The sequence below is a fragment of the Mustela nivalis genome (assembly GCF_964662115.1).
Source record: "Mustela nivalis genome assembly, chromosome: 4".
Taxonomy (NCBI): domain Eukaryota; kingdom Metazoa; phylum Chordata; class Mammalia; order Carnivora; family Mustelidae; genus Mustela; species Mustela nivalis.
In genome coordinates this window covers 125,931,609-125,956,769 of record NC_139023.1, presented here as the reverse complement: position 1 = coordinate 125,956,769, position 25,161 = coordinate 125,931,609, and the positions used below count along the sequence as shown (strand labels likewise).

Below are 25,161 nucleotides of genomic sequence, written 5' to 3'. Positions count from 1 at the left end.
AAGAACATAAAGCTAGTTCCCCAAGAGATATAACATAGTAAGCAAGTTATTCCTATTTTAATTGTTCATTCTCATAGGTGATAAAACATCTTTAAAATGAGAACGGAAGGTACTAAATGCCTAATCATCATTTGCAAACACTCAAACAATATCATATTAAGTACGAAGCTTAACTTTTTATAAAATACGTGAAAGTTTAAAAATCAATCACTTGTTATTATAATGAATTCAGTCATTAGTAAAACGTTCATGTGGTGCTGCCATTAATTTCAAATATTGCACTGTCATAAATTCTATCTTAATTTGAGAGGACATTATCTCAAGGACGAAGTCATGATTTTAATAAACCACAATTATAAGTATTTTTTACCTCATACATTTACTTCTCATTATTCTGCATAAGGATTGAAAATATCCCCGAATCTCAAATATGGGAGAATCTTTTCTTTGTTATTGATTTTAAAAACCTATTTTAGTACTATTTGTGTAAAGAAGCATAATTACTTCATTACTGGGTCAAATTTTTTTTTATTGAAATAATGCAAATAGTGCAAGAATATATATAACAAAAAAGTCACAGATTTTCTTCTCTGCCCCGTCCATGCTCCAGTTAAGCTGCTTCAAAACAAGCAATTTCAGTAATTTTTGTTTTTCATATATTTACCTCCATATTTCTGCACATATTTTCTCTATTTTTTCTTAGTTTATCAATTTTAGATATCTCTATTGAGTTTCTGCTTATGTGTGATGTGTATATAATTCATCCACATTTACCTGCTCACCCAGGTAAATTTTCATGTTCACAGTTATCATACTTATAATTCTGTTATTCAGAGCAGTCAAATAATGTGGTATGACTGTATTTTCCTTTTTTTTTTTTCTTAAGAGAGAGAGAGCACTAGTCAGAGGGGAAAGGCAGAGAGAGAGAGAGAGAGAATCTTAGGGTAGGATCCATGCTCAGCACAGAGATGGGGCTTAGTCTCACAACCCTGAGATCATGACCTGAGTGGACATCAAGAGTTGGGAGCTTAACTGACTGAGCCACCCAGGTGTCCCTGCATTTTCCTTCTTGAGTAGTATCTCACTCTAATGTTAATAATTGCTTCATTTCTTTCACTACTATAGTTTTCTATGTACCTATTCTTATTTTTCTCTACTTACTCCGTGAGAACTTTTCATGTTTATATGAGTAAATCTTTTTTTAAGTAATATCAAAAATATCAAATAATCTATTTCTCTTTTTTTCTGAATATTTAATTTATAGGAGAGCTTCTGAATGCTGCAATTTGAATTGATGCCTCTCTCCATCTCTTCTGCAACTGTTACTCTGGAGTGTCCTTTCACCACGTTGCTGACTTGTTCTCTCACTTCCTGGATCACTAATCTCTCATGTTTTACTCCCTTCTTCTTCCAGAGTGCTCAATAGTTTCTCAGACACATTGGAGGTAAATTCTTTGAGACACTGAATGTCTCAAGATATCTTCATTTTGCTCTGACACTTGATTACTCTCATAAGAAGACAGTGTTCCACTGACTTTTATTGTTCCTAGTGAAAAATACAATGTCATTATTTCTAATTATTTTTTGTATGTGACCTGCTTCATATTTCTCTCTGCCTTCTCCTCCTACCTGTCCGAAACTTTCAAGATCTTCTATTGATCTCTGAAATTTCATGATGACATTTTCTTTGAAACAGAAAGGAAGTCTCTTTTCTTTCATTGTTTTGTGTAGACAATGGGCATATTTGGGTCATCGAGTCCTGGGAATTTTTCTGAATGTTATTTGATAATTTCTTCCCCCTGCCTTCACTGTCTGTCTTTCTAGAATGCTTATTATTATGACATTGTAACTATCTAAGATTGAACATCTAAGTTTTTCGCAGGTTCCCTGTACATACCACCTCATACTGTATTGTCATTTTGTTACATAATCTAGAAGATTTTTCTTAAACTTATCATCAAAGTCATATAATTTTACTTGTAGTAGAAAAAAAGTTAACTTTCCATAATTCTTTCTTATTCTCTGAGTTTTTCCTCTTTTTCATAACATACTTTCTCTCTTCTTTATGGATAGTTAATTTTCTCCTATTACTCTGCAGATACTCTTTACAATTTTAAACATTTTTCTTGTGTGTTTTCTGCCTGCCCTGTTCTGTTTATTCATTCATTTGTTTGTTTTGTATTACATCCTTCATGGCCCAGACTTTTCTCAAATACCTGATTCTCCTTGGCTATTTAACACTCAGACAATAAAAGATTTCTTGGAATTTCCATGTGCTTGGCGGAGGCTACCTGATGAAGTGCTTCACTGTATGGTAGTCAGGTCGGGGTGGATTGCAGTACTTTCTGTCCATATCTAGGTTGAAGAAATGAAAACTGCCTCCCTTTATGACCACTTCTTCATCACTTTATGTACAAATTATCCTTTTAAATGCTGTTTCAGGAACTTAGTCATAATCTGTGTTTTGGGAGCCTAATCAATCATTACCTGTTCCTGAGGAAATTCATCAATAGCTGTATCTGAGGACTTTTTTTTTTAAATCACCACCTCATTTAACACTCATTAGACCCTAGACAGAGAAAGGGAGATGTCTCCAATCGAGAGTCTGGAAGATGAAAGCTTTTCAACTCTGAATGGCATTCTTCAATTTTAAATGTCAGTGAAAATTTCAAGTGCCCTCTAAATTCTCAGAAACTGCAACACTCCTCAGATACTTTGAACTTACTGACTCAATAAAAGTTCCATACGGTGAAGATGCCAAGTATTCAGGAATGGAAAAGCAGAATTGGAATTCAGATAAAATACAAGCCATGTTCCTCCCTAGAAGAGGACAGCAACAGGCACATGTTTTCTATTTTCTATTTTTTCCCCACTTTGGTCATCTGTACATTTCTTTCCATTTCATAGCATCAGATATCAACTCTCAAATTGATGAGCCACCTTCTGTCATTATTTCTCAATGTTCCAATATAATCTTCTCCATCTGGACATTTTTAAAGATCACGGCTTTCAATGTGGCTCTGTGTTGTTCATCAAATGGCACAATTCACACAGGGGACTGACTGTCCAGGCTGTTCCCTGCACAGAATGTGGTTCTGAAGAGAGTGAATACAGAGCTTCATTTATTTTAACCCCTGCTTCTCTGGTAGGGAGTCATTTAGGATCTGCAATATCATATCAATAGATAAATTCTAATGAGTTTTATAATAGCCATTTCACTGGCAAACATGGTTTTGGGGATGGGTTTGGGTCTGCATACACAAATTATCTGAACAACCAACTTCTACTAATAACATGCAGATTTGAGATTTAATATTCTAAATCACTGGTGCCACCTTCTAGTGAAAACAGCATTTATTAGTTATAAAGTTTTTTCGCCCATCATTACTAGAAATAATGTCTTCTGATAGAACAATAAAATATTCCAGAAACTACCTACAGAAACAAATCTACAGGGGTGCCAGGGCTCAGTGGGTTGAGCGGCCAACTCTTGGTTCGGCTCAGGTCACGAACTCAGGGTCATGACATAAAGCCCCGAGTAAGGCTCCATGCTGCTGAGTGAGCATAGAGCCCGCTTGGGATTCTCTCTCTCCCTCTCTCTCTGCCCTTACCCTCCATCCCTCTTTGAAAGAAAGAAAAAGAAAGAAAGAAAGAAAGAAAGAAAGAAAGAAAGAAAGAAAGAAAGAAATTACTCTATATCTGAGTAAATATGAGACCTTTCCAAAGTCTTATTATGCTATTTAGAATAAGCTCTCATTTTCTCCCTCTTTTTCTATCTTCTTGAGATTGAGGAGGGCAGTTTTCTCAGTCAAGTAAGATCAGACTTCATAAAGAACATAAAACTTTGCAACAGTAAAGGCTTAAGGTCATTTTACTACTGATCTGAAAACTATTTTGAAAAAAATGTCTAACAATAATTCTAACTTGGCTCTGATTATACTTAAGAGAAGGAGATACAATCAAACACTTAGATGTTCAGTGTAATCATAATTTGACAGAAAGCCCAATGAAAAAGTGAACAGCTACAGGGATTTAATGTCATTGTGTTGCTTTCAGAGTAAATAGAAAATCAGAAATAAATAAAAATTCTTGACATCTGCAGCTTTTTCACTAAGATGTATTTTCACAAATGTGTATTTATCTCAAATACTATGTTTACTGAAAACTTTAAAGGAATGCACAAAGGGAAAAATTATGAAACATTGTGATGGTGAGAAACAAGAAGAAATTTGAACAATTGAACTTTAGATATTTTTGAAAACTTTTCCATAATTAAATATGCCTTCTAAAACAATTTATAAAATTTGTCAAATATTTCTTACATCATTTATAATAGGAAATTGATTAGAGTATATAAAGTGGGAAGTCAGTCTAAAACACAAACTGAGAAAAACATTGTTACTTCTAATTGATCAATATAATCAAGATATGTTTTTAAAAGTACCACTGATAAATGCTGGTCATTCAAAACTATTTTCTAAGTATCTCTATTAAAATTAAAAATATCAATTAATTTACCTACCAGATTTGCAATGATATAATGGTAACCTTTAACATGTTTTCCAATGGTAATAACCTAACAAAGGTAAAGAAATAATTATTTAATACATACATATAATAAAATTATAATTATTGATGTTATAACCTAACTGAGGAAAAAAGTGGAATTTTATCTACTATATTTTCTGATATCTTGTGATGGGTCCTATTTGACAAAATATAATTCTCAAATACAATATATACAAAATATAATTCTCAAATACAATATATACAAAATATAATTCTCAAATACAATAATACTTCTCTCAGAAAAAAGTAACAATACATTGCAGTGCTTTATAAATGCTATCTTTCAAAAAGTCAAAAAGTCAATAAGTAAACAAATAATTATTTCAGTTTTGTCTTCGGTGAAAATAAAGTCACAAGATTTTAAGAAATGTAAAATGAAAAGAATATTGAATCCATAAGTCATAATTTTATTTCTGTAAAAGCTATTTTTCTAAAACATTAGACAACTGAAATCAACACCTGAGATTTTTATACTTACACACAGATACTCAAATTTATAGTAGAACATTAATTTAAAAATTACTAATAAGCATATAAAAGAATTCTTAAATGAATTTATAAAATAATATTCTCATCTTAAGAGTCTTGAGATGCTTGCAATTTAGTTCAAATAAACATGATTATTTCCAGCTTGAGGCAGCAAAGCATCAGAGAAACTAAACTTTCTCCACAAATCTAAGTCAAAACTCAATAGCGAGATAAACATATGATGGAACACGAGGCTGAGGTCTAATTGGTAATGCTCATGAGAGTTTGGGACATTACAGAATCAGTGTGACTTGTCACTGATCTATAGCAATTCAAGAGAGTAAGACATTGATGAAATGGCCATGCTGTAGTCCAAGTACTTAGGTATTCAAATGTAGCTCTTATTTTTAAGAAAATTTCACACCAAAAGAAAGCAGGAAATGCCAGGGCTGCAGAGAAACATTCAAACCATTAGCTCATTTCCCTGATGACACAGTTTTGGTGACTTCCCATTGCTTCTAGCATAATAAGCAAAATCCTTAATTTATGCTACAAAGCCAGTAATCTTGCAAGCTTCTCCAGGCCCTCTTTTTCCACTCTGTATACTAGGGTCTCATTGGCCCTCCTTTTAAGTATTTTTGTACACAAAAAGGCTTCCTTCCATCACCTCAGGACTTCACATATTCTGTTTCCCTGCCTGGAAAGCTCTCTCAAGCACCATATCATTTGTCTTATTAATGCTTCAGGCACAAGGCATCTGAGCCCAATATTACCTCCTAGGAAAGGATTTCCTTGACCTTCTCTTATCCCAGACAAAGTCAGATACTCTGAAGCAATGCATTTAGTTAAAGAACCCGGGCAAAATCTTAGGAAAGATTCCACCAAATGCTCCTTTGATGTTAAGTGATAGCTATTTGGAAGAGAGTTAGGGCTTGTATCATTTTCTAACCTATTTTTATGTTATACAGCTAAATCACTTTTTCCAATAAAATGAACCCTCTGTATTGAAAGGAAAATTGCAAAGAAAAGATGTCCTTCTGCATGAAAAATATATTAATTAGCATCACTTGAATTGAATTAATTTTGTCCTTCATACTTCCTACTGTCATCTGTTGGTTCTGTTCATTGTTCACTCTACTTTCTGAATCATGTATGCCTTCCTTCTGGGAATTAAAAACAAACAAACAAGCAAACAACAACAACACAAATCTTATAAACGGTGCTACCAGTAGTTGAGTAGAGCGTTCACTGAAATGGGGGGTGGGTATGAAAATTCAGTAGTAGCTCTGCCTCTACATAGGAATTCATGTTGACCATGCCATCATATTTTTGGTTTATAATAATAATTAACACTGCACTAACAATAGTAAACTTATATTGATTTCTAAATGTTTCTGATGGCTGAGTCCCTTTTCCACCCAATCACAATCAGAAATACGTAACTAAGGTTTTATTGAATGATAAAATTTTCATAATCAAGAAAAATTGGTTCTCTTTCTAATTTTAAGCTATTATAACAGTAAAGTTTCATCACTTCTGTTCTCTTATAAGTATTTATAGAGTGAATAAGTAAATACTGTTTCTTTTTCTTTAAATGTAGTTTTGCTTGGGTCACTCTACTCTTTGAAGGTCTTCCATGATCTCCTAATCTAAATTTTTTTGTAATTTTTTCATAACATCCTGTTCTCTTCATTCATATATACCACCACGATAATTGCATATTAATTTATGTAAATATATCATAAATATTTACCTTAATGGGGTTGCCTGTTTTATTTAACATTACTTTCTTGGATCTACCACAGTGATTGTCTGGTAATATTATACACCCAAGGAAATTTACTGAATGAGTAAATGAATGAAAACAAGCCAGACAAATGCTGCCAGTGTGTGAACCCTCCATAGATTCTCCTTTCCCTGTTAAAGATAGGTTCTTCCTCCACCTCTTAGACCACATTGCTTTCTAACTTGTAGAACTACAGTGTGACATGTAAAATTTGCCTTCCCCTCTAAACCATGGGTTAATGGAGTACAGCTATTACTATTCCCTGTCTTTGCACATTTCATTCTAGACACAGAGGATGTCTGTAGTTAATGTTTGCTGAATGATGCAACCAACCATTGTACACACTCATTTAATAATTCAAGAGTATCTTATGAAAATACAATAAACTTGTGCAAAGTCTCTGTACCTTTTGAATGGCTGTCCATATGAACATTTAATCATCATATATTTGTTTCAACATATTCCATATATTCCCAATTCTCCTATAGTTTCCATCTTCTAGTTTTGGAAATAATTATTTTCATGTAGACTTTCACCAACATTTATTATGATGATCCATGAATACATAAATTCTTTAAAAAAAGACTAGTGACTATTATTAAGATTCAGTTTTAATGAGAATCTCCTATGAAATTCAAATGAGTTGCTGAGGATCACGTTTGAACAGGAGACCTTCAGGTTAAAACAACCCTAACTTCATCTCCTGAGACAAGAATTAAGACTTTTTCACTGAAATGTTCACCTCTCTGGCATAAAACATTTAGCTCTTTTTCATAACATGTTAGTTTATCTGGTTATTTAATATTTTATGTGAGATTAATTTTGTATGTCTTAGGGCCTGTATTATTACATATCAATTAAAGCTACATAAACATTTATGCTTACAAAATGTTTTGTGCTATACAAATGGTGAATTAATTTTTTACTTAAAACCTAGAAGGGCCGAGAAATGCATACTTAACTGCATATTTTTCTTCCAGTCCTATATTATTCCAAGGAACTAACAGCCACTACATACACACAAACACACACACACACACACACACACACACACATTTATCAGTTGGGAAAAGAAGCAGATACCCAGTGAAGCAGATCTTAACTCACTAAATCATGATGCTGCTTCACCAACATCCCTGGTCATTTACCCTACATATAATATAGTGAATCTTATTTTTATCATTAGGGTATTACTGAATAGCTGTCCTATCCTAGGAGACCTTAAATAGAATCAAAGTGGTATGGTAAGCACAGATAAAACATCCTTATGTCCAGTAAACTTCTCAAACAGCAAACACAGACTGAATATGTCTCCCCACATATTTTAATTTCATAGATTAATATTTTTATAGTGACACAAAGCCCACCTAGCAGGAGGAAACAAAAATCTTGGAAAAATAAATACAGGCTTTCTCTGAAGACACAGATGTGTTCAGACAACATAGGCTCAATGTTCCATACTGTGCTCTAATGTTTGATGTTCTCCATGTTTTGCCACAACTACTCACTTCTCTCTTAGAACCCCAGCCTTATTTCCACTTAATTAGTGGCCATTTCTTTATCTCTAAAATGTTCAACAATTTAAATTTTAAATTTCCAACTAAAAATATCAAACTTTAAGGCAATGCTTATCATATAGAACATAAGACTCAGTAGCTACATATTGAATATAGTTAATGATTAGTATGGTGTGTCAGCATGATTGAAGACCATCTGCTATTGCTAACGAAAACCAGAGGTAATTTAATTGATGACCTTTGCTTCATCCTACATAAACCATAAAGGAAAAACTGCTGTTCAGCACCTCACACGAATACTGGCTGCAAATGCTGACACCGCACGCACATTCTATATTTGGTGCTATTAGAAAACAGAGTAGCCAACCTGGTCTACGATGTCGTTTACTTTATCCCGTTCACAGTCCAGGATTACACGCCGTTCCTTTTTTAACTCCAGATCTTGAAAGAGTGATCTGTATGTCTCATCTTTCTTGTCATTGTTAATGTTTCCCACATTGATAGCAGTCACTTGCCATTTCTTTTCCGCAGCAGAATCCAGTACAGCTTGCAGTGTTGATAAGCCTAGTAAGGCAAAGAAAAATGATGACCAAAAAAGATACTTGAATAACTCAGAATTACGTTGTGAAATTGACAGCAAATATATTTTTAAGTCTGATATTTTTGTGCAACTGAGGGGATGTTGACTCCTCTAAAAAGCTACAGTGAAGATCTTTATCAACATTGAATTATTTCCGCTTCACATCAAAAACTCTTTTATCTATATGCTATTGTTCTGATGGAAAGAACCATATTTCGGGAGGGATAGTCTCCCCTTCTTTCAGCTCTTTCAGCTGTTTCTTTTGGATATTACCAAAGAGTAATGTCTGTGATACCTTTGGTTAATGTGAGATCAAAGACATGACACACATTTCTTTCTCTTACAGAATGGGAAAGACTGTTTCTTTACATATGACAACCTATCATTTCATATTAACATTGTCAAGAAGATGTTAAATTAAAATGTTGCAAACATTTTCAGAGAGACAAATCTACATGAGTCTCTGTGAGCATACGAGCCAACAATCTCAATGAGGCTGTTATATTTCCTCCTATTGTCTTCCAGTCAGCCGTTGTTTTCCTCAGCCTTCTGTCACATCATGTTTTTGTTATTGGGACTGATTCCATAGAGATTAAAATGTTCACCTATTAACCAGATGGTAGCAGTTAGTTTTCTAGCTCAGATTTGTTACATTTACTTAACTTTTCAAATGTAAGACCTGTTTACTATATATCAGTAACTTTGCTTATAACATCGTATGACTTAGAAAATTTCTTTTTATTTTTTTTTATTTTTTTTTATTTTTTTTTTTAATAAAAATATATTACTTTATACATAGGATTGAGAAGGAAAATAATTGGAGAACTTATTCCCTAAAGTTAAATCTTCAGTTTAGCACTAGGAAAAGCAGTACATAAACTTGTCTTCCACATCACTTCAACTCTTCACAGCCAACCTAAATTCATCATTTCTATTAATAGCTTAATGAACAACACAAAATCTGGGCTCCAAAAAGAATTCAGGGCTCATCACATCTCTTTCTGATTCCAGAAAGTCCTACATCTTTCTCAGAAGAATGCTAATTTCTTTTTAGCCATAAAATGTGGGATTTACCTAATATGATCACACTACTCTATAAATTTTATTCACGTGCTACACTTTATTTTCAATCTATTTACTATGGCAAAAATATGTGCATTGTAAAAAAAACAAACTACTAAACCTGGAAACAGCATTAAAAATTGTATTGATTCAATACTGATCAAGAGTATATAAGATTAGCTTAGAACATCTTGTGATACAAAATGCAGGGAAGCTCTCCAAAACTATCAGAGTTGTCTCAAAAAACTCAGGAGCCAATGTGATGAAGATCAAGTAAATTTGAGGCAATTTGGATATCAATAGGAATAATAACTGCAAAAGACTTAAATATATAACGTATTTTAAACCCATGAATTCTTATTAATACCTAAAATTATAAACTACCAAAACTGAAACAGCAAGAAATAGAACATTTGAACAGACTGATAGCCAGCAAAGAAATTGAATCAGTGATATTTAAATACATATAAATATCTGGTTGCCTTTGAAGAATACTAGGAGCTGAGTTATGATTTTGAAACTGGTAAATAAAGGAAAAGAAACAAGCATTTTCTTACCCCTCCTTTATGACCTATACTCAGGGTAATAATTAGTTAAGACAGCTTTTCCTTTTTTGGAAAACCTCATTTGTCCAACTGACAAATCAGAAATGATGAAGGAATATAGATTCAGAATTACAACCATCTTTTAACATATAGTGAATTAATGAATCAAGGTAAAAATCATTAACTGCTGCTAAAATGCAGAAGTTACCTGTCTCTAAATGGGAATAGTTAACTTCATCTATGGAGTATTCCTGCCAAAAAATGAACATGGATCTTGCCAGACTTCTAGCTCTAGCTGCCGATTTATAAGGAATATGTGGCAGAGTAATATGCTAAATATCAGAGTGTTGCAATCATCAAATTGAAAATCTACGTATGTTATTAAAGACTTAAGAAATATATAAACCAATTGGGGGATAAAGACCTCATTTTTATTTTGACTCAAATAAACTGTGGGGAAAAATAGATGATGAGATTAATGAATTACTGTAAACCTGCATACGATAATGACATTGTGGTTATATCACAATACAAACTGAAATATGTACGGATGAAATTACATGATGGCAGGTATTTGTTTCAAAACAATTGTGAAGGACAAGGGATATAGATAATAATACAAGAATTCCTTATACATTTGTCATTAACAAAGCTGAGTTAATGGGGTATCTGGGTGGCTCAGTGGGTTAAAGCCTCTGCCTTCGGCTCAGGTCATGATCCCAGGGTTCTGGGATCGAGCCCCAGATAAGGCTCTCTGCTCAGCAGGGAGCCTGCTTCCTCTCTCTCTCTTTCTACCTGCCTCTCTGCCTACTTGTGATCTCTGTCTGTCAAATAAATAAATAAAATCTTTAAAAATACAAAGCTGAATTAAGAGTCCTTGGGGATCTTCATACTATTCTATTTTTTATTTAAAACATTTCATTGTGAAAATTTTAAAATAATTTATTTTTATTTCGAATTGGGAAGTTGAGCCATAAACTGAACTTAAAGGGAATTTGTGTTTTTATTTTTTGACAAAACAACAATAATTGTTTCTTCCGTCCAGTCATGTACCAAAAACAGGATACACAGGAATTTCTCAAAGAATAACTTAAACAAGAGACCACTTTCCATTGGAAAAAAAAAATCTATTAATGTAAAATCTCTTTTAAAAAATTCATGGATCACCTATGATTTCCATCCACTACTTATAAATAAATCATTCTATGATATAATTCAAACCCTCTTCCTGTTTTTCATCATCAGTGAAGATAGAACATACAGCTGGCCATCATGATCAATTCAAGAGCTCTCAAAGTGCTTGAAAACAGTTATTAAATCTATCCAGTCTTCTTCCCCGAGTAGGAAAAATAGCTAATTTTCTAAACCTCTTTCACTATCTAGGTCCTACTTTTTCACAAATTTTAATCTTTATGCAACTAACACTTCCTTGTTACCTCCTTAAAAACATTACATCTATGAATGATCTTCCATATGCTATCAATGTCTTATCATATAACACTGCAATTCCTTTCTTCTAAGCAGAAATTATTTTTTGTTTTTATTTAATTATGAAGTTGACCATATATTAAAATTTCAAGTGGTGATGTTCTTGATATTCTATCTCATCTTTCAATATATATTAAAAGAAATTTTAGATACAAATGATTTGTAAATCAGTTTAATCAAGTGATATTTCTATACCTAACATTGGCAGTTCATCTTGTTAAAAAAAAGGAAGATGATATAATGTAATATATATGAAGATGATATAATATAATATATTAATAAGAAGGCATTTTAAAAAATAGTTGAGTTTTCAACGAATTCATTCTATGTGTCAAAAGTAACTCACAGTTGGTGTGGATTTTCTCTTATTCAAACTCTCAGAATTAATGTTTTGTAACCTATGAAGCCGAAAAACATTACATCCATTAAGAAGCTAAATAGCTCAAGTGGTGCAATATCAGATTTGATTAATTTAGTGTCATCAGAAGACAATGAATAATATTAAATCATCTAGGAACAGCCAGAAGTAATTCACAATCCATAATATAGTCATAGTCTGACTCATGATTTAAAGAGATTGCTGTCCCATGCTTAGTAATCCATATTCTTAGACTTTTTTTTTCAGTAATAGTAACAGACCTCTTAGGCTCCTAACTTGATCTGTGTCTTCCTCACAACTCAGACTTTTGTGTTAATTCTGGTTAGTTTAAAATTAACAGATCATTTTAAAAATCACTGAAAATACATGTTACAACTATTGAGGTGAAATTAACCTCTTCAAACCTAACACAAATTCATTTCTTGGTCTCTTGGTACCACATTCTAATTAGGGGAAACAATATTACCTGAGATAATTACTCTTTCCTTTCCACACAAACTAGCATAAAATTATCTTCATAAATACCTCCATCTTTTAACCAGACTATAAACTTGCATGAACAGTGGGACTTCTTTAAAAATACTCGTTTACTTCAAGTTATTAGTAAGTAGTAATTGTTTTACTCTAGTATCTATACTGTATCAGGATATTTGAATTATAGCAGAAACTGATTTCTTTTTACCAAATTACTAAGAACAAAGAAAGCTTGAGATACACAGTTGTTCATCTACAAATTGGAAAATTTAAAAAAAACAGAAAATTAACAATTCCTCCTAAATCATATATTTAAAATGCATTTTAAAGTAACTCAAGAATATCACAAAGTCTAAAATTTAGTTCTAAACTCTATAAATTCTCAGGCTTTTGGCTAAAATAAAGAATAGCTAGACTATGTTTTGTTGGATTACATTACCACTTCAAATGCTTAATTGTTGCAAAACTAGTTATAGTTGTATAACCTATTTGTGAGCTGACAATCACCTTAAAACTCTTCCAAAGTATTGCCATCAGTACTTCACAGTTTCATCTTGAGCTAGTGTTAGTAATACTGTGAGAGAGTTATAGAAACATCATCAGCCTAAAGACAGGTAAAGTCTAAATGCTTTAATTGGTATATTAGCAGGTAGATTAAAAATGATTACTGCAAATAGGTATATTTCATTCAGCTCATTTCTTTCTTTTCAAAAATATTTTCTTTGTTTCATTTAAAATTCACTGCCCTTATTCATCTTTCAGGCACAGAAATTAATATTTATGATCACTAAATCATGGCAGCATGCTAGGCAGATTAGATTAACATACATTTCCCTTATTGACTTTCTCAGGAACATCTGAAAAGAAATTTATAATTTGGAAGTATTTTTATTCTATGCATGATTTCTTCTTGAAACTGGAATCAAGGAGCCTTCCCTTCAGGGAACAAACAGTATAGTTTAAAAGTAAAATCAAGACATAAATATATAAAGCATTAGTTCTAGTTTTACTTACTATGTATAGAAATGTGTTGTCTTACTTTATTGACACTGAACCAATAAATAAGAGACACATTTGGATTAAAGTCTTGGTTCAAATTTAATACATAAGGTGATATTTAATGCATATGGTTTACATAGGTAAACCATTATTCTATAGTTTCAAATGTATTGAAGATCTATCTACCTACTGTCTTTGAAGTAATAATACGCTTTATTTTATTTTATTTTATTTTATTTTATTTATTTGAAAGAGAGAGCACACAGCAAGAGATGTGAAGAACACAAGCAGGGGGAGTGGGAGAGGGAGAAGCAGGCTTCCTGCAAAGCAGGGAGCCTGATGAGGGGCTTGATCTCAGGACCCTGGGATCATGACCTGCGCCGAACACAGACGCTTAATGACTGAGCCACCCAAGCACCTCAATAATAATGTGCTTTTAGGAAGAGCATTGGTTCATGAAGAAGTCACAGGCTGCTGCAATATGGCTTGGATAAAGAGAAGACAGCGGTCCTAAAACATCACAGTCACCAAATGAACATTTTCAGCACTGCTCTCATGGGTAAACTTGAACTAGAAGATGCACTCTACAAAGACCAAGATGAATCCATGTCCTGCCTTGTTTATAATTGGGACATGGACTCCTGGACTTGTTGCTCAGCATTTTGATGGATGGTGGGAAGGAAGAAGGGTTTAAAGTGTAGTCTTAGTTAGGAGCAGTGCAATAAATAAGCATAGAAAAAAATTTTTTTTTATCCAGCTGATACTTGGGGCAGAAAGTTATGAGCCATTTTCAAGCTTTGGCCCCATGCTGCTCAAAAGAACATCAATTGGTATATTTAGAAATTAACATTTAATAATATAGGGGTGCCTGGGTGACTCAATTGGTTAAGGGTCTGCCTTCAGTTCAGGTTATAATCCCTTGGTCCTGGGATTAAGACACACATCAGGTTCCCTGCTCAGCATGGAGTTTATTTCTCCTTGTCCTTCTGTCCCTTCCCATGGCTTGTGTGTTCTCTCTCTCTCTCTCTCTTTCAAATGGATAATAAATAAAATATTTTTAAAAAGCCATTATGTTTTATTCTACACTAAGAAAATATTATTAAAAATTGAAAAAAAAAACCCTGTATGCCAACAGATTGGACAACCTAGAAAAAATGGATAAATTCCTAGAAACTATAAACTACCAAAACTTAAATAGGAAAAAATAGAAAATTTGAACAGACCAATAACCAGCAAAGAAACTGAGTCGGTAATCAAGTAATTCCCAACAAACCAAAGTGCAGGACCACATAACTCTTCACCCAGATTTCATAGGTGAAATCTACCAAACATTTAAAGAATAGTTAATATCTAGTCTTCTGAAACTATTCAAAAAACAGAAAAGGAAGGAAAACTTCCAAATTCATTTTATGAGGCCAGAATTACCCTGATACCAAAACCAGATAAAGACACAACTAAAAAAGAGAACTACAGGACAGTATTCCCGATGAATATTATCAATAAAATACTACAAAACTGAATTCATTTATATATTTTTAAAAGATCACTCTCCACAATCAAGTAGGATTTATTTCTGAGTTGCAAGGGTGCCTCAATAGTCACAAATCAGTCAATATAATACATCACATCATAAAAGAAAGGATAAGAACCGTTTGAACAATTCAAAATACACAGGAAAGAAAAAAAAAACCCTTTGACAAAGTACAATATGCAGACATAATAAAAAACCTAAACAAAGTAGATTCAGAGGGAATATATCTCAACATAATAAAGGCCAGCTATGAAAAACCCACAGTTAACATTATCTTTAATGGGGAAAAACTGAAACCTAATGTCAGGAACAAGACATGCATATCTACTCTCACCACTTTTATTCAGCATTGTACTGGAGTCCTAGTCACAGGAATCAGACAACAAAAAAAGATACCAAATTGATAAGGAAGAAGTAAAACTTTCACTATTTGGAGATGACATGATACTGTATATAGAAAACTAAAAAGACTGCATCAGAAAACTGCTTGAACTCATGCACGAATTCAGTAAAATTGCAGAATATAAAATCAATGTACAGAAATCTCTTGCATTTCTATACACCAATAATGAAGCAGCAGAAAGAGAAACTTTAAAAAAAACAACTCATTTACAGTTGCACCCAAAATAATAAGATACCTAGGAATAAACTTAATCAAAGTGGTGAAAGACCTGTAAACTATAAAACACTGATGAAAGGAATTGAAGATGACAGAAAGAAATGGAGACATTCCATGCTCATGGATTGGAAGAATAAATATTGCTAAAATGTTTATACTATCCAAAGCAATATATACACTTAATGCAATCCTTACTAAAATACCAAGAGCATTCTTCACAAAACTAGAACAAATAATCATAAATTTGTTTGGAAACACAAAAGATCTCAAATAGCTAAAGCAATCTTGAAAAAGAAATGCAAAGCTGGAGACATCACAATTCTCGACTTCAAGTTACATTACAAAGCTCAAGTGATCAAATCAGTATGGTCCTGGGGCGCCTGAGTGGCTCAGTGGGTTGGGGCCTCTGCCTTCTCCTTGGGTCATGGTCCCGGGATTCTGGGATTGAGCCCCACATTGGGAGCTCTGCTTCATGGGGAGCCTGTTTCCTCCTCTCTCTCTGTCTGCTTCTCTGACTACTTGTGATCTCTATCTGTCAGATGAATGAATGGAATCTTAAAACAAAACAAAACAAAACAAAACAAAACAGTATGGTCCTGGCACAAAACAGACACATAGATGAATGGAACAGAACAGAAAATCCAGAAATAAATTCACAATTATATAGTCAATTAGTCTTCGACAAAGCAGGAAAGAATATCCAATGGGAAAAAGACAGTCTCTTCAACAAATGGTGTTGGGAGGACTAGACAGCAACAGAGAAAAGAATGAAACTTTACCACTTTCTCACACCCTACACAAAAATAAATTCAAAATGGATTAAAGATAAAAATGTAAGACCTGAAACCATGCAAATCCTAGAATTTGGATAGGCAGTAATTTCTTTGACCTGGGTTATAGCAGCTTCTTTCTAGATGTGACTCCTGAGTCAAGGAAACAAAATAAAAAATAAACTATTGACTACATCAAAATAAAACGTTTCAGCATAATGAAGGAATCAATCAACAAAACTAAAAGGAATGGGAGAAGATATTTACAAATGATACATCTGATAAGAGACTAGTATCCAAAATACATAAAGAACTTTTAAATCTCAACATCCAAAAAAAAAAAAAAAAAAAGATCCAATTAAAAATGTGCAGAAGACATGAACAGACATTTCTCCAACAAACACATTCAGATAGCCTATAGACACATGACTAGATCCTCATCATCACTGATAATCAGGGAAATACAAGTCAAAATTACAATGAGATATCACCTCACACCTGTCAGAATGATTAAAATCAATAACACAAGGAACAACAGGTGTTGGAAAGGATGTGGCAAAAAAGGAACCCTCACAAATTGTTGGGAATACAAACTGGTAAAGCCACTGTAGAAAACTGGATGAAGGTTCCTAGAAAAGTTAAAAATAACCTTATGATCTGACAATTGTACTGCTGTGTATTTACCCAAATAATAATAAAAAAAATTCAAAGGGATACATGAACCCTTACATTTATAGCAGCATTATTTGCAACAACCAAGACATGGACACAAGCCCAAGGATCTATCATTGATGAACTGATAAAGAAGATGTGTTATATATATACGAAGAATGAAGTCTTGCCATTTGTAACAACGTAGATAGAGCTGGGGAATATAATGCTAAGCAAAATAAGTCAGTCGGAGAAAGACAAATACCATACGATTTCACTCACATGTGGAATTTAAGAAAACAAAACAAACAAGCAAATAGAAAAAAATAAGAGAAAGAGAGAGAGAGAGAGAGAAAGCAAGAATCAAACTCTTAACTTCAGAGAAGATGCCTACCAGGGGGTAAGTGTTTGGAGGAAGGGTGAAAGAGGTGACAGGGATTAAGGACTGCATTTGTTGTGATGAGCACTGGGTGTTGTATGGAAGTGTTGAATCACTTTATTGTACACCCAAAACTAATATAACAGTGTGTGTTAACTAACTGAAATTAAAATACTTTTTAAAGTTGAAAAAAATAAAAACTTATAATCCAAGAAGTAGAGAGAGTGCCACATCAAGGACAGACCAAATTGTTTAAAATTGAAGCATGTAGAGACACACTGAGATGAAATCATGGAATCTATTTTTAAAGCGTGCAAAGCAGGGATAAAGAGAACAAAGATGCATGCTTACAATCACATAACACTAAATAAGGAGGTGCTTCCTTGAAGGGTATGAAGTTAACAGCTGAAGATAAGAAAGCCAATCATACAATAAATGCACAAATGAACTTTTCAAAATGTAGTATGATGGCAAAGCTATAAAAACTAGGACAGTAATAAGAAAAAAACCTGGATAGCAAAATCCCATTCCTTAATCCAAGTAAAACACTAGGTAAAAATGAAGTCTTTTGCTATTTTGAGTCTTATACTCTTACCTCTGAAAAGTTTCAGATTCATGTAACACTGTTCATATTAAAACAGGAGCAACTGGGGGCACCTGGGTGGCTCAGTGGGTTAAGCCTCTGCCTTCGGCTCAGGTCATGATCTCAGGGTCCTGGGATCAAGCCCCACATCGGGCTCTCTGCTAAGTGGGGAACCTGCTTCCCCTCTCTCTCTACCTGCCTCTCTGCCTACTTGTGCTCTCTCTTTATAAAAAAGAAAAAAATAAATAAATAAAACAGGAGCAACCACTTTATAATACCTTGGAAATGTGCCCATAAGGCCATTTTTGGCTTTAATATATAATACTTCACTTTAACATATAATACTGTAACTCTAATATTTTTCTCTCAAAAGATGTACTGAAACTCAAATCAGTTTGTAAAATTTAATGATGAGATTATCTTATCACTTCAGTTTCATTTAATATTTCCAAATTATGTATTTATAAAATCACTTCAAAATGTTTCATGTTCGTTTCACAATTTCATGGACTCATCCTTCTTCACCTGATCATCAACCAGAGCTTGTCCTCAGTATCTCTCTCCAAATACTAGAGTTTCTCTCTTTCTGTTTATGGCCTTATTGTCTATATGACTTTCTCAAAAGTTCAGGTTCACCCAGAGGGAGTCACAGTGAGGGTGAAGTATACCCCTATTAGGGCCAATTTAATGTTAAAACCTGTTTAACTATTAGGGCCTGCTTAGCCAGAACAACTCCATATTGCCTAGGTAGCCATATTGTTGTTTACATGTTGTTTCATTCCGGGAATAAACGCCCCAGTAGTTCCTGGTATGGTTCCAGGTAGAAGCCACGTACCTTGTGTTTGCGGTTATGCCCTATAAAACCAGTCTGTGAGATTGGGAGGGGGTCGCTCTCTTCGGAGGCGGCCCTGGCCGGTCAGTCTGACTTCTAATGCTTGGTATAGAATAAGGCTTTGCATAACTTTCACTTCATCTCACACTCGTTTTTTTGATAATGGACCCCACAGTAAAAATGCCACCTTCAGCTTTGTCAAACAGAATCATCTTCTGATCCTTCAATTTAGCCAGTGAGATTCAGGTTCTCAGATCATCTCAAATTTAAAATACACAGAAGCTTAACCCATTAATACTATTTATTCAATATCAGCTCTGTTGCAGACTCATCTTAAGTTCTATGTGTACAGTAAGGAACTGGACCCCCAGTGTAATGGGTATTGCCTGGACATTGCCTTCCTGGGGCTTTACACCAAGGGCGCAAACAAAAGACAAAATGCTAGGCCTTGTGTCTAAAACTATTCCTCAAGCATAGTGGGAGCTCAATAGCAGTTCTTGAGTGAAAGAACAGATATGAATATTAATTATAAATTGTGATAAGCCATACATAGGAAAAGAGGAGACTTCTTCGTGAGAGAACAGTATGAAATGAAGCTCAGTGGAAATGCTCTGTAAGCTGAACTGTGAAGGGGGAGAAAGAACCAGAGGCATGTCCAGATATTTGAGGTGAATGAGTTTGGTTTGGTGTATCTGACACTGTGAAAGAAGATTAGTTAGATGGATTTAGTTTAGTAAGTGAGCAGGACAGTAGCATAAACTGGCAGGAACCAGACATGAGAGCCATGTTAAGGATTTTCAATTTTACCTTCATTTTCATGAGAAGTGTTTTGTTTTTTGTTTTTTGTTTTGTTTTTTTAAGATTCTATTTATTTGAGAGAGAGTGAATGAGAGAGAGAGCGAGAGAGAGCACGAGTGGAGGTAGGGTCAGAGGGAGAAGCTGCCTCCCCACTGAGCAGGGAGCCCAGTGCGGGACTCAATCCTGGGACTCTGGGATCCTGACATGAGCCGAAGGCAGTCACTTAGCCAAATGAGCTACCCAGACGCCCAAAAGAGAAACAAGTGTGGAAATGGAGAGGGAAGAGAAGGAAAACATGGTGGTGGCCTGGTTCTGGAGCAAAGACAATGAAAAAGAGCGTCCAGAGATAAAATATATTTCCCTGGTTGAAATCACTGCCAACAGAGTGCAAGGATGAAAGAGTCATCCAGCATACTCGCAGACTGTAGACTAGTCTTATTAATGCAAGAGTTCTAAAGGACATAGCAGAGAGCGGAAGGAAAACCTATGAATAAGGTTAGTTTTGTAAGCCTTTTATCACATTAATAGGAAGTATGCTTCGGAATCATCCAGCACATTACAATCCATATTTTCTTTAAATGGTTCTGTTTTAATTTTTCATTCCTCATAGGAATACCAAAGCTCCCCCTTCCCAAAGCAGGGGGGAGAAATTGTTGACATAGCGACTTTTTTCAGCTGTAGAGTGCTGACAGGCTTTTCCACCAAGTGTTCTCATTCCCGGGATGGGGAGGACAGGGCAGAGAATGAGACACCTAGCTTGAGCACTCCAGACGGGATTGCTGCAGCAAATGACTACAGACTAATCAATGGCGAATTGACTGACGGCTGGCTCTCTTCCTGTCTGCCCTTGTGGGTTAACAATGTGCCCTATCTTGGTTGAAACAGGCTTCTGGGTTTCACTGGAACCTTTAAATAACTCCAGGAAGCAAGCTGCTGAAGGAAGCCCAATCTGGTACTTAGGTAGTCGTACAATAGCGGTTCTTAATCTTTTTGAGTTTGATTATGGGTACTGTCTTTAGAAAAATACATATGCAAACAGGCACAAAATGTTCCTTCAGCTTTAGAAAGTACACCCACTGAAGCCAAATCTTGGACCCAGAAATAGTTAAGAACATCCAAGATTCTAAAGAAAATGAAAACACTAATTTGAAAAGATCTATGCACCCCTATGTGCATTGCAGATTTATTTACAGTAACCAAGATATGGAAACAGATGAAGTCTTGACTAATAGATGAATGGATAAGTAAGATGTGGCATACATACAATGAACTATCATTCAGCCATAAAAAAGGATGAGATCCTGCAACTTGTTACAACTTGGGTGAATCTAGGGGTTATTATGACAGAAGGAGAGAGACAGAAGGAGAAAGACAAATACCATATGATTTCACTCATATGTGGAACCTAAAAAACAAAACAAATGAATAAACAAACAGAATCAGACTCTATTTTAAAAAAGCAGAACCAGACCTATATATAACAGAGGATAAGTTTATAAAATACAGAAAATATAGAATACGTAGAACAAACTGCTGGCTGCCAGAGGGGAGAAGGGTGAGGTATTGGGTAAATGGGTAAAGGGGAGTAGGATTTACAGACTTCCAGTTATGATATGAATGAGTCTTGGGAATAAAAGAATGTAGTCAATAGTATTGTCATAGTGTTGTATGTGGACAGATGGGAGCTACACTTGTGGTGAGCAAAGCACGAGGTACAGAGTTGTTGAAATCACTATGTTGTACACCTGAAACTACTGTAACGCTGTGTATCAACTATACTCAAATCAATCAATCAGTCAATAAAACTTTTAAAAGGAACATTTGGGATTCTACGACACATACATCAAGCAGATCTGTTAATAATAAACTTTGCAACAAGAGATGTGGAAAACACAAAGGAAGTAACTCCCCCTGAAAATACAACTTTAGCATAATGAGCCAAGATTCTATCCAATTAGTATGATAATCAATAACATTTTATCATAAACCTAGAATTACGAAACTGCATGGGTCTGCTGTCAGAAGACCTGGGTCAAATTGTACCGCTACTCAAACGGAAGGAACATAAGCAAGTCCTTTAACTTCTCTGAGATTCAGGGATGCCATTTTAAAGCAAGGTTAATAATGGTCATACCTTTCTCATAAAACTTCTGCATGTGAATATATTTAATTTCTATAAATTTCTCTAGAAGCCCTTATTTACATATCTATTCAGTTTCACTTTGACCAACTTTCAAGGCAGTCACTTCAGTGACCTTCGACTAATAATGTCTTGACTCCGAATCTCAGAAGGTACTATTTACATTACAACTGAACATCTGGGTATTGGGTTGACAGAATCTTTATTTTTAAAATGAACATTCACAACTTTTTTTTAAAAAAACTCTAAATACGTTTCCCAATTTTCAAACTGCATTATTCATTTACACAGCAAAATCAAACCAAGTGATCCCTGGACTTTAACAAGCCTGTGTTGCTCCATAACATCTCATATAAGTGTCAAGTGTAGGCACTTAATCTGACCCATTACAAAGACATAGGGATATTGTCACTTACCTCTATCACTGTCATAGAGATATGCAAACTTGTCCCATTGATAGTATTCAATCAAGCTAAGAAGTGCTCCTTTGAGGTCAGGTCTCATCTGAATGACAAATGGATGTGTGCCATCTGTTGGGAAGCTGGGAGTGATGAAGGAGACATGGAGCGTTCCACAGAATGATGTGATGGTATTTACAGACTTCTTGTCATAAAATCCAAAAATAGCATAGACGCCTCTTGAAAACTGGGAGCAGACTGAATAGGAAAAATAGAAAGGATATATCACTGAAATTGGCATACCGTAACATAGATTTGCTTAAAACTTAATGCTCTTTTATATGGAACATAAAATAATCAAAATGGAAAAATACAGAATTTATATCAATGATCCATCCTGTCTGAGCACTTATTTACTTAGCTCTCTCTTTGAGGAATTCAAAGAATTACAAAGCATTAAAAAGTAATTTTGGCTACAAGAAAATAGATACATTATTATTTTTTTTTAACAAACCATGTAAGTGGAAAACTATTTTAGGATAGCCACATTGAAAAAAAAAAAAAAAATGCAGGGGCTCCTGGGTAGCTCAGTTTGGTTGAGCTGTCAACTCTTGGTTTTGGCTGAGGTCATGATCTCAGGGTCTTGAGATGGAGCTCCAGTGTGGTCTCCATGTTCAGTGGGAGGTCTGATGGAGGATTCTCTCCTTCTGTCCCTTCCCACACTCACACATGTACACCCTGTCTCTCTTTCAAATAAATAAGTAAATAAATCTCTAAAAAAAAAAAAGTGTAAGTAACAATCATTAATTATATGAAGAACAAACTACAGTTACCCAGCATTTACATACATTCACAACATCTCACTCCCTCTAAAATCTGATTCTTTAAAAGGGCTTATTGTGTTAATGATGCCTCATACTAGAAGGTCAGAGGGCTTATGAAGGGTTCTAATGCTGACCCAAAGTTCTTTAAGAAAAACCAAATGCAAGACGCACCACATACACAAAGAGACACATCACCAGAAAGAGATTTCTAACCTTGGGTCTCTCAGTCAAGTAGCAATTAAATGGAGTTCAGAAACCCGAATTTTAATCTTTCTCATGGACTTCCCTTACCCATACTAAACAAAGAACATTACCAAATATTCTGATTTAGGAACATAATCCCTAAAAAAAGGTAATATGTTATTTGAAAGTCCCTATCACTCCAAAATCCCTTAGCCTCTAATGATATACACTATATGGCATATGACAATACCTCCTCCTACCTTCTCCCCCGAAGTCAATCACTAATTATTGTTTATCCTAATACCTAAATATATTCAAATGTGGTCTACTTGTTTGTAGCTCATTAACACCCTATTCTTACATTGTACTTGCCTTGTGATTGGCATGTTCTATGGCACATTAACTCATTTATTTCTCATGAAAACCCTTGAGGCAGGAACTATTATTATTCCCAAAAAGGGATTTTGATAGGAAAATTGAAACACAAGATTAAGTGATTTGCCCGAAGTCACACAGCTAGTAAATGAAAGATGCTGTGTTCAAACCTAGGCATCTGGATTCAAAGTCCAAGCTTTTAATTAATGGGTAATACTGTTTTCCCACATGGATTACTGGAATTCCTGCCCAAATTTCTTCCTTCATCCAATTTTCCCCTTTAGTTCAGTTCTCTACAATAAAGTCAGAATAATTTTTTGAAACACAAATCTGAAAATATCTGAGAAGTAATAGTTACTTTTTCCAAGACTGATTCCTCTGAAGTGCCCTATAGAAACCACACAAGCCATAATGCTTAAGACCACCAATTCAGGTCAACCACATAGCTTTAAATGATTAAATAGCTGATTTTTTTTTTTTTTAATCTTAAGGGTCATTTCAATCCAAGGAAATGAAAATAAGCTATCCAGTAACACAATCTAGCAAGCCAGAGCATAATACCAAGCATTCTTTCAAAGTAATTAATCCCATTTAAAGGATAAAACTAATGCAATTTCATTTCATTCTGTTTCCTTTAAAAAATAGAATATCTGTAGAAAAATAGATTTGCTTCATGAATAAGAGCATTGCTACAATACATACAGATTCTAATAACCAATTCCAGACAATCAATAAATAATAGGCAATAATTTTTATCAAGTATTAAATGACATGAAAGGAAAGGAAAGCAAGATTGACTATTTCTATGAATGGTTTTTATTTATCAAATATTCCCATTTTCCTTTATATATTTACTAATCTTCAACCCACTTCTGTCTTTCTAACATAAGTTTTCTAGGATTTCTAGGTTTTATCTGTGTAATGTACCAATTGGCATCTTCCTCCTTTATTACCACCAGTCTTCTGCAGGGTAGTAATATATCTCAGGAAACTTAATATATTCCTTTACATTCATTTCAAACTTGAACATAAAATAGATATGAGGTTTCTGCCCTTTACTTATGTTCACACTTTGGTCCTTGTCCGAGCAGAAAAGTTGAAAATAACTTTAATATGTTGGCCTGGGCTCATTCTTCACATAAGTAGGAAAAACAAAACAAAACAAAACAAAACAAAAAACCATTGTTAAAACCCTTCCAGGCAAATTCTGC

General features: G+C 34.3%; 1 protein-coding gene across 1 annotated transcript in view; it reads right to left on the bottom strand.

Annotated features, from left to right (window-relative positions):
• GRIA2 (glutamate ionotropic receptor AMPA type subunit 2) overlaps positions 1–25,161 on the bottom strand; it is a 121,498-nt gene that overhangs the window by 22,231 nt on the left and 74,106 nt on the right. The window contains exons 3-5 of the mRNA XM_082727760.1: positions 22,587–22,826; positions 8,708–8,904; positions 4,523–4,576 (exon numbers count right to left, since the gene is read on the bottom strand). Of these exons, the coding sequence (XP_082583886.1) occupies positions 4,523–4,576; positions 8,708–8,904; positions 22,587–22,826 (491 nt within the window). The remainder of the gene's footprint in view (positions 1–4,522; positions 4,577–8,707; positions 8,905–22,586; positions 22,827–25,161) is intronic.